Source organism: Cervus elaphus, chromosome 9 (assembly GCF_910594005.1).
Source record: "Cervus elaphus chromosome 9, mCerEla1.1, whole genome shotgun sequence".
NCBI lineage: Eukaryota > Metazoa > Chordata > Mammalia > Artiodactyla > Cervidae > Cervus > Cervus elaphus.
This window is the reverse complement of record NC_057823.1, coordinates 22,617,902-22,631,929: the sequence shown is the minus strand read 5'-3', so window position 1 is coordinate 22,631,929 and position 14,028 is coordinate 22,617,902. Positions and strand designations below refer to the sequence as shown.

Genomic DNA, 14,028 nt, shown 5'->3' with positions numbered 1-14,028 from the left:
CCAGTTGAAATGGAGGGCTCCTCTTTCTAGTTGAAATAGATACTGTTCCTTTCAACTATTCAATGTAAACTATAATGTCTTCCTATCCTCCTATCTTATTAAACATTATGTTTAATTATCTTCCTGTACATTCTTGTATCCTCAAGAACATAAAGGAAGGTCACAGAATGGAAGCAGATGTCATCTGTCTCACACAGTCTGAATTTGGTCCTGGTATTTAAAACTTGGGGGATTTCACACAGAACGGGGATTGTGGATTCTCTGGGAAAGCGGGAAGACTCTAGGTTCAGTCCCACGAGTCAATGACAGATGGGGGTGGGGTGTGCAGGCCCTGTTGTGATCCTCCCCCGATACACCCTCTATCCTCTTAAGACTCCACTCATACATGTACATGTCCGCCCCTCACAAGGCTGTCTGCAATCCCTGATCTGAAGTTTCATAGACTTTCAATCTATTAATATAAAATAAAGAGTGAATACAAGGTCTACGAATACCTTTCTACCTGTCTACCTTACTTTTTAGGACTCTTCAGTTATTCATCCAGGTCAATGGTCTTGATCTCCTTACCTCCACAGCCACAGAGAAGAACACCAATTACACTCAATGTGAAAAAACAATTTTAAAGGATCATCTGAAAATGCTTTTAAATTTGATGTAGCTGTTCTGATCATTCTAAATATATACACTGGTAGACCCAGACAAAAGACAAAACAAAACTAAAAAACATTCAGAAACAGAATATGTTGAGAAAAAAAAACCTATATTAGGAATTAACTTATACTCTGAGGTTGATGAGCTGGCTTTTGGTTCTAGAATGTATAAAATGAAAATTCAAAATCCACACTTCAAAAACTTTCAGTGTACCTCATGTACTTGTGATAGGAACACAGATAACACAGTTCTATCATTTGAAAGGTTCTCCTTAAAATACCCTGAAGTCAGGTTTTGTCTGAAGTTGAGAGCTGCCACTCAACACTGCCTTCCAAGGGCCCCTCTCACTCAACCCCTAACAGGTATCTCAGCCTGATTGAGGTGGGCCTTTAAGAAAACAATAGGAGTCACACTCTAACAGGAGAACGCCTGTGCCCTGTGTTCCCAGGGTCCACTTCAGCTAATCCCATCAGGAGTGAACGACGTGCTGCTGAGGAGCAGTCAGGTCAAGTTCCCACCAGCCCCACCCCAGTCCCCGGGGCAATGACATCAGATTCCCCCTGGCAGCTTGTGCTCCTGGGACCTAAATTCAGGGGACAGACAGGCCTTGGAGGGGAAAGTTTATTCTGGAATGGCCTGGGGACTGGAGCGGGGGCATGCTGGGGGGTGGGTACAGGCAACAGAGGCTGGCAAGGGCACACCCAGGATGCTGCGCCCGCCCTGACAGGGCAGGGCTCCCACGGGGGTGTGTTAATGGGTGGTCTCCCTGTGCTGCTTCCTATGGCTGGCGTGGGCCCCGGTGCCTTTCCCAAGCCACCTGTTTCAATTGGGGGAGATTACAGACATACGGCTTGGGTTACCATTACTATCCCCACCACCCTGGACTAGATGCTTCCTCGGCTTCCCTGCTCCAGAGGAGGTCATTTCTCAAGGTCTGAAGAACATGGTCCTAAACCACAATCTGACTAGGACCAAACTAAAGGGGCAGGATCCAGGCAACACCTACAGAATGACGAAACCCAGCCTCCGCCAGCAGGCCCCACTGCTAAGCGGCTGTGTCAGGCTTGGTCTGCTACCACCAGCAACTCCCAAGACTCAGGTAAGCCCCACCAAGGGGCAGACGCATGGCAGCCCGCATGCCTAGCCAGACCCCACTGCTCATCACCCTGGGGATCCTACACCAGTTACTGAACCCCAAGCCTCATTCCCTTATCAGCATCAGAACACCTTGCTCACAGGATAACTGGGAGGACTGGACAAGATGTCAAGTGCCTGGGACTTATTCAACTCAGAGAGTCGGTAACCAGGACTCCTCAGTGTTAGCATCACTAATGGAATTTGATGGGGTTTCACTCGGGCTTCCAACTTCCTGACACGCTCCAGTTAAAGGAATCCAGCTATTAACATAAACGCCAAAAGCTTATCAAGCTCCTGATGGGAAATCAAGTATTACATCAAAATCCAGCAGCCGTCTTAGAGTTAACAAGAATGCAAAGGTAGAGACCACCAACTATACTAGATGGGTGGTGTTTTGACAAAACTGCCTGGGTTCAAGCCCTGGTCAGGGAGGAAGATCCCACATGCCACAGCTAAAGATTCTGAGTGCTGCAACTAAGACATGGCGCAGCCAAACAAAGAAATACATTAAAAAAAAAAAAAAAATCTGCAAGAAGAGGGAAATGTTAACAGGAGATCTGGCCGGCCTGCCATGTTCCACCAGTGTGAACATCCACCGGACAGCTCTGAGCTCTCAATGTTTTCATTACCAGCATGACTTAACTCAGACAGAGCCCTGTCAGACTTCTCGAGCAGCGCTCAGCCTCACAACTGAAACCTGCATTCAGTGCAAATTAAACGCACTGTCAGTTTTCCACATAGGATTAATCCTTAATTCTGAAAACTTACAGTGCTAACTCTAAAAAAGCCTTAAGAGATCTAAAAGACCACATAGGTAAAATAAATGAAAATCACATTAAGAAAGAACTACAAACTTTTCTTATAGTTCAAGAGTGAATGTGCAATTGATCCTTTTCTTTCTTTTAAGTTTTTACTTTTTGGCTGCATCATGCAGCATGTGGGCTATCAGCTCCCCGACCAGGGACTGAATCTGTGTTCCCTACACTGGAAGCACATAGTATTAATCACTGGACTGCCAGAGAAGTCCCTGTGGTTACCAGTTTTAAAAGCCAAGAAAATCTACACAAAATTCCTCTAAGAAATAAATTGCTGTCTTTGCTTTGGTAGTTCAGGAAATGGGCTTTGTCAATAATGCTGTCCAAACCCTACCACAAAGCTGATACTCACAAAATCTGTTATCTGATTAGTTTTTCCATGGCACATTACACAAGAAATATATACTTTAAAAGCAGCTGAAGGTTTCAAGCAAAAGTTGTTTCCCCGAAAAGGGAATGTCTGGTTAACTTAAAACTGTTCAGATAATGCAGATTATCTCGTTTCAAGGTTTTGGGAGACTGAATTTTACTTTGCTGTAATTCCTACACTTCTGTTTTAGTTAAATCTACTTCTTAAGGAATAACACACCTTCTTGGAGACAATTTTAAAGACACAGATAAATCTGACATTCAGTTCATGACAGTTTCACATCCTTAGTTACATGGATGTTTACTGTATGACTTAAGTTATCAGAATCCAGACAATAGCTGCAACAAAACGTTTAAGCACCTTAATTCAAATAAATGACAAGAACATCTGAAGTCCTGCAATTACCTATTTTACCAGTGTCAATTCTCAAATTTCTCCTCTGGAAGATAATCTTAATAAAAAGCACAACATTCAAGTGATTTTCCACACCTGACTAAAGAATGCACTGGAGAAAGAAAAAAAAAAAAAGAGAGAAACAGAAAAATAGAAAGAAAAGACAGAAGTGGCAGCAAGCAGGCAGAGGAATGCAGCATTTCCAAAAAAGGCCTTGGTCTCTGACAGCCGAGCCAAGTCCTGCTGCTATAACTAAGCACTGGCCGTAAGAATACCACCAAGGATGCTGGAAAGAGGGAAAGAGGAGATTAAAATGCAACACTCTGTTTCAGGAAACAGCAGGCTAGAAATCCTTTCCCTGATAGAAAATCTATGTCTAGTCAACGCTACACCTCAGAGAACACTCGGGGTACAGAAAACAGGAAGAACTCTGCAAGCTGCACAAGCCTTGGATCCAAGCCCTGACCTCATTCCTTCTGACCCCACAGAAGTGAACACGGCAGCATCACAACTGGGTAGACAGGTGGGCACTAACTTCCCATTAGCCTGACCTGTGTTCAACGTGCTGAAACAGTGCCTGAAAGAAACACGGGGCACAGGCCCATCCTGCAAGCAGACACCAGTCTCTCAAGGGGCAGTTCGAATCCAGTTTGTGAGTGACTGGTCCAGAAGGTTCTGCCAGGCTACCAGCTGGAAACTGACCCCAGGGTGACACATGAAAATGATGTGAGGAGGGGGACACTTTTCCCCAGGGACGCCGGCTCTGTCTGCATCCCTGCCGGGGACCTGGTCTTGCGTCCCCAGCTGAAAGACTGAGACCAAACAGAGGCTCCAAGGAGAAGCCATGGAAAATGGTGTGTGTGTACCTTTGGGGTCCAGAAGCACTCCATGTGTCTCTGCCCCTAGGTATCTCCTTGCCCTGGCTGCTTCCTACCCCTGCCACCCACACCTCCCCAGCTCTTCTCTCAGCTCCTTTCTCTCCCCTCCCAATGCTTGGGTCCCTGTCTGTTGTACTGCATTGCATTTTATTCCCTAAGTTGTGTCCGACTCCGCTTCCCCAGGGACTGTAGCCTGCCAGGCTCCTCTGTCCATGGGATTTCCCAGGCAAGAAAACTGGAGTAGGCTGCCATTTCCTTCTCCAGGGGATTTCCCCGACCCAGAGATCGAACCTGTTGTCTCCTGCATTGGCAGGCGGATTCTTTACCACTGAGCCACCAGGCAAGCCCTCCCAGTCTGTTAGTGTTAGTCACTCAATTGCGTCCAACTCTTTGGGACCCCATGGACTGTGGCCCGTCAGGCTCCTCTGTCCATGGGATCCTCCAGGCAAGAATTCCCTTCTCCGAGTCTGTTACTACATCTCAAATACCCAATGGCCTCCTCCACTGACTTTCAGGATTCCAGGTCCCTCTATCCTTCCTTACGGTTCCCGTCCCCCAGAAGCCCCTGGTGCCCGCTCTCCTATAGGATCTCAGGACCTCCCTCAGGTCCAGACTGCTACTCCCGTGAGTCCCGGCCCATCCCTCCAGTCAGGCCTCTATCCCCCTCCCCCAGGCCTCCGTCTCTCCCTCCCGGGTCTGTGTGTTCTCTACCACCTCCTGCCCCTCTCCAGGGTTCTTCCCTCAGAACTTAAAATCCCCCTGCCTGGTCAGGAACCCCTCAAGGGCTGTCTTGCTCCCAATCAGGGATCAGGTTTCCAGCTCCACACCCCTGCTCCCCGCCCAGGTCTCTCTGCTCCACCCCCTGCCCCGCCAAGTGCCCTCACAGGTCTGTCTTCTCCTTACTCGCCCCACCCCCACCACAAATGGGGTCTCGACTTCCCCGCCCTCTGTCCTTGGCCCTTGCCCCGCCCCTAACCCAGCCAGGTACTGTCCCACGCCGGTCTTCTCTCCCCCACCTCAGGTGCTGCGTCCTCCCAGGGCAGCCCCTTTCGTGGTCAGACCTCGGCACCCGCTGAGGTACAATCCCCCCTCGGGCCCATCCCCGCGACAAGCCGAGAGCCCGTTCCCACGTCAGGAGCCCCTCCGGCTCTCCCCGACAGAAACAACTCGGGGCCGTGGCCTCCCCGGGGCCGGGGTTGGGGTCGGACGGCGCGAGCGGCGCGGGGGCCGTTACCTGTACTGCGAGCCGATGCCTTGCGCAAAGCCATAATAGTTACTCGCCGCCATCTTGGCGTCTCCACCGAGCGCCCGCCGACCCGGAGGCGCGAAGGGGCGGGGCCGTCAGCGCATGACGTCATCTGGCCGGCGCCTGGACCGCGTGCCTCTCGCGCCCCGCCACGCGCCACAGGCCCCGCCCCCCCTCGCGAAGCTCTAGCCTTCTCGCTTCCTAGTCTGCTTCCGAGGGCGTGTCTTTGCCTCGAACCCCTCCCTTCGCTGCAAGCCCCTCCCCTTACTTGGAGTCCCCACTTTCCCTCTGCTCAGCATCACTCTCTTCTGGTGGAGTCCCAGAACCGGCCTTCTCTGATTTGGTTCAAGCTCCGTCCCTCGCCGCAAGCCCCGCCCCATATTGGACTTCCGTTTAACCTCTCAGCTTAGGGATTTCGAGGCTGGTAGTGGTTTTTCCTTTTTGTGCTCTTGAGCGAGGTTTCGTTGCCCCGCTGACCATTTCTGGCTGGGTGAATATGGCCCTGCTGATACAGCCAAGTCCTGCTGATCAGCGCCCTGTGTGCCAGCCTTTCCTTAGAAGGCTCCAGTACCTAAAATTCAGTGGCTCTAAATTCGTGGTTCTCAACTGGAGTGGTTTGCCCCCAGAGGACAGTGGACAGTGTCTAGGGACATCTGTGGCTGTCATGACTGGGAGTGCTCCTGGCATCAAGTAGGTGGGGACCAGAGATGCTACACAACACCCAGCAGTGTGCAGGCAGGTGCCCCATGACAGAGAAGAACCTGGCCCCAATAGCGGCAGTGCCAAGGTGGAGAAACCCTACTCTAAGGGTAATTCATTTTGAGAGAGATTTCTTTACCCACTTACTACAGGCAGGGCCTTCTTGGGGGCTAACAGTGAGCTGCCTGACACCAGTCCTCAAGAACTTGGATTCAGGGAAGCAGATCATAACCAAACTATTACAGTTATGATACTCTTTGGTTAAGAACAGATTTATTGAGATATACTGCACATACCATACAATTCACCCACCTAAGGTGTGCGATTCAATTTTTTTTAGCATATCCATAAAGTTGTGGATGGCAGTTACAAAATTAATTCCAGAACATTTTCATCACCCCAAGAAGAAACCCTGTACCCCTTCACAGTTACTTGCCCACACCTCCCCCAGCCTCTGGCCACCACTAGTTTGCATTCTGTCTCTATGGATTTGCCAGTTCTGGACATGTCATATAAATGGAATGTTACCCTTCAGTAAGAAGGAATGAACTCTTGATACACACAACAACTTGGATAAAGCTCTAGAGAATTGTGCTGAGTTTGGAAAAGCTGATGTCAAGAGGTCACATATGATTCTATTTACATAAAATTCTTGAAAGATCAAAAATTATAGAAACAGAGAATGTATTTGTGATTTCCACCAGTTAAGGGCATGGGAGGGGGGAATGGGGAATGGGATTAGCTATAAAAGAGCAACATGAGAGCTCCTAAGGTGATTGAAATGTTATGTATTTTGACTGTATCAAAAGCAATAGTGCTATTGTACTATAATTTTCCAAGACATTATTAATACCATTGGGTAACATGGTGGAAAAGGGTACATGGGATCTTTCTGTGTTACTTTTTACAACTGCATGTGAAGCTACAACTATTTCAATTTTTTAAATTAATTTTTTGGAACTTCCCTGTTGGTCCAGTGGCTAAGACTCCACACTCTCAATGCAGGAGGCCAGGATTCTATCCCTGTTCAGGGAACTAGATCCCACATGCTGCAGCGAAGAGTCTGCATGCTGCAGTGAAGGTCAAAGATTCCACATGCTGCAACTAAGACACCAAACAATTAATTTTTTTTTATTTTAAGCCCCCCCCCCAAAAGTTCATTTACTGATCATGTTGGAGTGGTGTTCTTTTGCCCCCCTTTTAAGCAGGCACAGTCAACCCTTGGACAGAAACCATGGCAAGCCCAGGGTGCCAAGGAAAGCCGTATGGGTGATTTAGTGGATGGCATTCTTCCATTTGTGTCTTAATGGCCATGTGTGATCATTAAGGAACAATCCAGTGCGTCTGGCAAACGCAGCTCCCCCGCCATGCCCTGGCTGAAGGCCAGTGTGGTAATTACCCAGGACCTCACTCTGATTCCCTGCAGCTCTAACTAGCTAACCCATGCTGCATGCCTTTTACAAAAGCAGGTCTGATTTCTCTGGAGTACATAGTATCTTTTTTCCCTATTATTTGCTGTAAGTGTTAGTTACTCAGTTGTATCTGACTGTTTGTGACTCAATGGACTGTAACCCACCAGGCTCTTCTGTCCGTGGAATTCTCCAGGCAAGAATACTGGAGTGTGTTGCCACTCCTTTCTCCAGGGGAATCTTTCTTATTTAACCCAGGTCTCCTGCATTGCAGGTGGATTCTTTACCATCTGAGCCACCAGGAAAGCTCCTATTTGCTGTAAGCAGTGTGTAAAATGCTTTACATGCACAACATTATCTAGTCCACACAATAGCCCTCGGAAGTAGATACAGTTGATTCTCGTTATTGGCAGCAGTTCTGGTCTGTAATGTTGCAGCAAACACTTAAATGGCAAATACTGACCCATTGCTCCCAGGGGAAATACAGAGTTAGGTTCTTGCAAGCCTCAGATCACATTTTCATTAGTCGATCAATGCCTAAATGTGTGTGTGTGTGTGTTTTGTTTAAGGGCATCTTGTTTAATGTACACTGTAGATTGCTTAACATTGAACTCACAGCCCACAACACTATAACTCACACTTGAATGAAGCTTATCTAACATGCTTATTTTCTCCATAAGGCACATCTTGATAGCTTACAGTGAATGATGTCGGATTCGTGATTTCCGAAGAAGATTTAGCTTCAGGACCAGAGACCAGGCTTGACCACTCAAGAGCTTTTGTGTAGCAGAGTTTTATTAAAGTTTAAAATGGACAGAGAAAGCTTCTGACATAAGACATCAGAAGGGGGAAGGAGAGTGCCCCCTCACTAGTCTTTTCAAGGCCTTATATACTTTTACTAGACTCACTCCTACAGCATATATCTTAAATTAACAAGATTAGAACTAACAATAGAAAGGTCTTACCAGACTCTACTCCCACATAAGATAACAAGATTAGTCAGAAGGTTCTTAGTTAAAACAAAGGAGAAACAAGTCCTCGATCAAGACACATTATTGTTCTATAATCCTTAGTATAGAGTTTAAGATGAGTGTTGTGTAATCATTAGCTCTGGGTTTAAAGACAAGGCAATGTAGGGGAAAAAAAGTTTGTCCTTTTCTCCTCTTTGACAGCCCCAGACCCTTTTCTCCGTCTCCAGGGCCCTTGACCCCTTCCCAAGGCAACAATACTGAATTGGCAACCACTTCAGTATTCTTACCTTGAGAACCCCATGAACAGTATGAAAAGGCAAAAGGATATGGCACTGAAAGATGAACTCCCCAGGTCAGTAGGTGGCCAATATGCTACTGGAGAAGAGTGGAGAAACAACTCCAGAAACAATGAAGAGACGGACCCAAAGCGAAAACAATCCCCAGCTGTGGATGTGATTGGTGATGGAAATAAACTCTGATGCTCTAAAGAACAGTATTACATAGGAACCTGGAATGTTGGGTCCATGTATCAAGGTAAATTGGAAGTGGTCAAACAGGAGATGGCAAGAGTGAACATAGACATTTTAGTAATCAGTGAACTGAAATGGACTGGAATGGGTGAATTTAATTCAGATGACCATTATATCTACTACTGAGGGCAAGAATCGCTTAGAAGAAATGGAGTAGCCCTCATAGTCAACAAAAGAGTCTGAAATGCAGTACTTGGGTGTAATCTCAAAAATGACAGAATGATCTCTGTTCATTTCCAGGTCAAACTATTCAACATCACAGTAATCCAAGTCTATGCCCCAGCCACTAATGCTGAAGAAGCTGAACACTTCTTTTAGGACCTACAAGACCTTCTAGAACTAACACCAAAAAAAGATGTCCTTTTTATCATAGGGGACTGGAATGCAAAAATAGGAAGTCAAGAGATACCTAGAGTAACAGGCAAGTTTGGCCTTGGAGTACAAAATGAAGCAGGGCAAAGGCTAACAGAGTTTTTCCAAGAGAACGCACTAGTCATAGCAAACACCCTCTTCCAACAACACAAGAGTCGACTCTACACATGGATATCACCAGATGGTCAATACTGAAATCAGATTGATCATATTCTTTGCCATCGAAGATGGAGAAGCTCTATACAGTCAGCAAAAACAAGACCAGGAGCTGACTATGGCTCAGATCATGAACTCCTTATTGCCAAATTCAGACTTAAATTGAAGAAAGTAGGGAAAACCACTAGACCATTCAGTTATGACCTAAATCAAATCCCTTACAATTATACAGTGGAAGTGACAAATAGATTCAAGAGATTAGATCTGATAGACAGAGTGCCTGAAGAACTATGGATGGAGGTTCATGACATTATATAGGAGGCAGGGATCAAGACCATCCCCAAGAAAAAGAAATGCAAAAAGGCAAAATGGTTGTCTGAGGAGGCCTTACAAATAGTTGAGAAAAGAAGAGAAGCTAAAGGCAAAGGAGAAAAGGAAAGATATACCCATCTGAATGCAGGGTTCCAAAGAATAGCAAGGAGAGAGAACAAATCCTTCCCCAGTGATCAATGCAAAGAAATAGAGGAAAATAATAGAATGGGAAAGACTAAAGATCTCTTCAAGAAAATTAGAGATACCAAAGGAACATTTCATGCAAAGATGGGCACAAAAAAGGACTGAAACAGTATGGACCTAACAGAAGATGAGGATATTAAGAAAAGATGGCAAGGCAAGAATACACAGAAAAACTATACAAAAAAAAAAAAAAATCTTAATGACCCAGATAACCATGGTGGTGTGATCACTCACCTAGAGCCAGACATCCTGGAGTGTGAAGTCAAGTGGGCCTTAGGAAGCATCACTATGAAAAAAGTAAGTGGAGGTAATGAAATTCCAGTTGAGCTATTTCAAATCCTAAAAGATGATGCTGTGAAAGAGCTACACTCAATAGGCCAACAAATATGGAAAACTCAGCAGTGGCCACAGGACTGGAAAAGTTCAGTTTCATTCCAATCCCAAAGAAAGGCAATACCAAAGAAGTGCAAACTACTGCACAATCGCAGTCATCTCACACACTAGCAAAGTAATGTTCAAAATTCTCCAAGAATGTTCAAATTCTCCAAAATCTTCAAAATTCTTCAACAGTACATGAACTGAGAACTTCTAGATGTTCAAACTGAAGATAGAAAAGGCAGAGGAACCAGAGAACTAATGGCCAACATCCACTGGATCATAGAAAAAGCAAGAGAGTTCCAGAAAAATAGCTACTTCTGCTTTATTGACTATGCTAAAATCTTTGACTGTGTGGATCACAATAAACTGGAAAATTCTTAAAGAGATGGGAATACCAGACCACCTCATCTGCCTCCTGAGAATCTGTATGCACGTCAAGAAGCAACAGTTAGAACTGGACATGGAACAACGGATTGGTTCCAAATTGGGGAAGCAGTATGTCAAGGCTGTATATTGTTACCTGCTGATTTAACTTATATGCAGAGTACATCATGCGAAATGCTGGGCTGGATGAAGCACAAGCTGGAATCGAGATTGCTGAGAGAAATATCAATAACCTCAGATATGCAGATGACACCCACCTTATGGAAGAAAGTGAAGAAGAACTAAAGAGCCTCTTGATGAAAGTGAAAGACGAGAGTGAAAGGCTGGCTTAAAACTCAACATTCAGATAACTAAGATCATGGCATCCAGTCCCATCACTTCATGACAAGTAGACAGGGAAACAATGGAAACAGTGACAGACTTTATTTTTTGGAGCTCCAAAATCACTGCAGATAGTGACTGCAGCCTTGAAATTAAAAGACTCTTACTCCTTGGAAGAAAAGCTATGACCAAGCTAGACAGCATATTAGAAAGCAGAGACATTACTTTGCCATCAAAGGTCCGTCTAGTCAAAGCTATAGTTTTTCCAGTAGTCATGTATGGATGTGAGAGTTGGGCCATAAAGAAATCTGAGCACCGAAGAATTGATGCTTTTGAACTGTGGTGTTGGAGAAGACTCTTGAGAGTCCCTTGGACTGCAAGGAGATCAAACCAGTCCATCCTAAAGGAAATCAGTTCTGAATATTTCTTAGAAGGACAGATGCTGTAGCTGAAGCTCCAATACTTTGGCCCCCTAATTTGAAGAACGACTCATCTGAAAAGACCCTGATGCTGGGAAGGACTGAAGGCAGGAGGAGAAGGGGTCAACAAAGGATAAAATGGTCAGATGGCATCACTGACTCAATGGACATGAGTTTGAGCAATCTCCGGGAGTTGGTGTTGGACAGGGAAGTCTGGCACCCTGCAGTCCATGGGGTCACAAAGAATCAGACACAACTGAGTGACTGAACTGACCTGGACCCCTTCCTCCTTGAGGGCCCAAGACTCCTTATCAGTCTACCTAAATCAACTCTCTCAATCACAGCCTTCTTGTGCTAACAGAAACTAGACAGCACTTCAGCACCATGCGTGGGGGCCATTTTAATAGCAAAATCACCAACAAACCCCAAAATGTTAAAAGTAGGGCACTAAATAGACCCCAAAAAGGACAGTTGTTTGCAGTCAAGGCTTGAATGAGCATCACCTGGTTCAGTGTCAGCGGGGAACACATGCACGGCCAGTACTGTTTTTTCCACTTCTCTGTGTTGTCTACAAATGATCCTGAAAGCACCATGAATATTGATTTTGGGAGTTACAAATAAAGTTCAACAGGCAAATTTACAAATACAGAAACTGAAAATAATGAGAATCAAATGTATTTGTATGAATCCCCTTTGCAAATGAGGAGAAGAAGATTCAAGGCGGTTTAGCCATTTCATTGCCTCAACAAATTTTATTGAGAACCAACTTTGTTTCAAGCCAAAGAAATGATGCTTTTGAACTGTGGTGTTGGAAAAGATTCTCGAGAGTCCCTTAGACTGCAAGGAGATCAAACCAATCAATCGTAAAAGAAGTCAATCCTGAATATTCATTGGAAGGACTCATGCTGAAGCTGAAGCTCCAATACTTTGACCACCTGATGTGAAGGGCTGACTCATTGGAAAAGACCCTGATGCTGGGAAACATTGAAAGCGGGAGGAGAAGGGGACAACAGAGGAAGAGATGCTTGACAGAGGATGAGATGTTTGGATGGCATCACCAACTCAGTGAACGTGAGTTTGAGCAAGCTCCAGGAGATGGTGAAGGACAGAGAAGCCTGGTATGCTTCAGTCCACGGTTTGCAGCCAGACACGACTGAACAACAACAATTATCTTGGGAGGGGGGCTGTCCTGGGCATTGTAGGGTGTTGGGCAGTGTCGTTGGTCTTTACCTGCTCCATGCCAGTATCAACTCCATCCCCTCCAGTCATAATAATCAAAAATAGCCCTGACATCACCAAATGTCCCATGATGGGTAAAATTGCCCACAGGTTCTCAACCACTGATCTAGGGATTAAAAATACAGCAATGACAAAATGAAACATCTCTGACCTCAAGAAACTTAAGGGAATGGGAATGACATCAGTGTTCCATGAGGACAGAGTTTCAGTTTGGGAAGATGAGAAAGTTCTAGAGATGAATGGTAGGGGGGTGTCCAACAATGTGAAGCCACTACACTTTACATTTAAAAATTATTAGAATGGGGACTTCTCTGGTGGCCCAGTGGTTAAGACTTTGCCTTCCAATGCAAGGGGTGTGGGTTCAGTCCCTGGTGAGGGAACTAAGATCCCACATGGCCAAAGAACCAAAACATAAAACAGAAACAATACTGTAAACAAATTCAATAAAGACTTTTAAAAAGGTCCACATCCAAAAAAATCCTTATGGACTTCCCTGGTGGTGCAATGGGTAGGAATCCTCCTGCAAATGCAAGGGACACAGGTTCAATCCCTGGTCTGGGAGGATCCTACATGCCACAGAGCAACTGGGCCCATGCACCACAACTACAGAAGCCTACTGGCTGCAACTGCTGAAGCCCACATGCCTGGAGCCCACACTGTAGCAAGAAAAGACATTTCAGTGTGAAGCCCATGCACCCCAACTAGAGAGTAGCCTGCACTCACCACAGCTAGAGAAAAGCAATGAAGACTGAGCACAGCTGAAAAATAAAAATAAATAAGAAATAAATAAAAATTTAAAAAAGAAGAAATGGTGGTGAATGTAGAGGGTTAAATTATTTTTGAAATCTTTAAACATTCAGTTCAGTTCAGTCACTCAGTCGTGTCAACTCTTTGCAACCCCATGCACTGCCGCACGCCAGGTCTCCCTGTCCATCACCAACTCCCGGAGATTGCTCAAACTCATGGCCATTGAGTCAGTATCCCACCATCTCATCCACTATCATCCCCTTCTGCTCCCACCTTCAATCCTTCCCAGCATCAGGGTCTTTTCAGATGAGTTGTTCTTCGAATTAGGGGGCCAAAGTATTGGAGTTTCAGCTTCAGTATCAGTCCTTCCAATGAATATTCAGGACTGATTTCCTTT

The 14,028-nt window shown here is 45.6% G+C and overlaps 1 protein-coding gene across 5 annotated transcripts in view; it reads right to left on the bottom strand.

Annotated features, from left to right (window-relative positions):
- The window catches only part of ZFR2 (zinc finger RNA binding protein 2), a 49,823-nt gene extending 44,110 nt beyond the window's left edge, over positions 1-5,713 (bottom strand). For all 5 annotated transcript variants that reach the window (XM_043911970.1, XM_043911973.1, XM_043911971.1 and 2 more), the window contains exon 1: positions 5,479-5,713. In XM_043911970.1, coding sequence (XP_043767905.1) covers positions 5,479-5,531 — 53 coding nt within the window. In that variant the 5' untranslated portion in view covers positions 5,532-5,713. The remainder of the gene's footprint in view (positions 1-5,478) is intronic.
- Between the last annotated feature and the right edge of the window lie 8,315 nt (positions 5,714-14,028).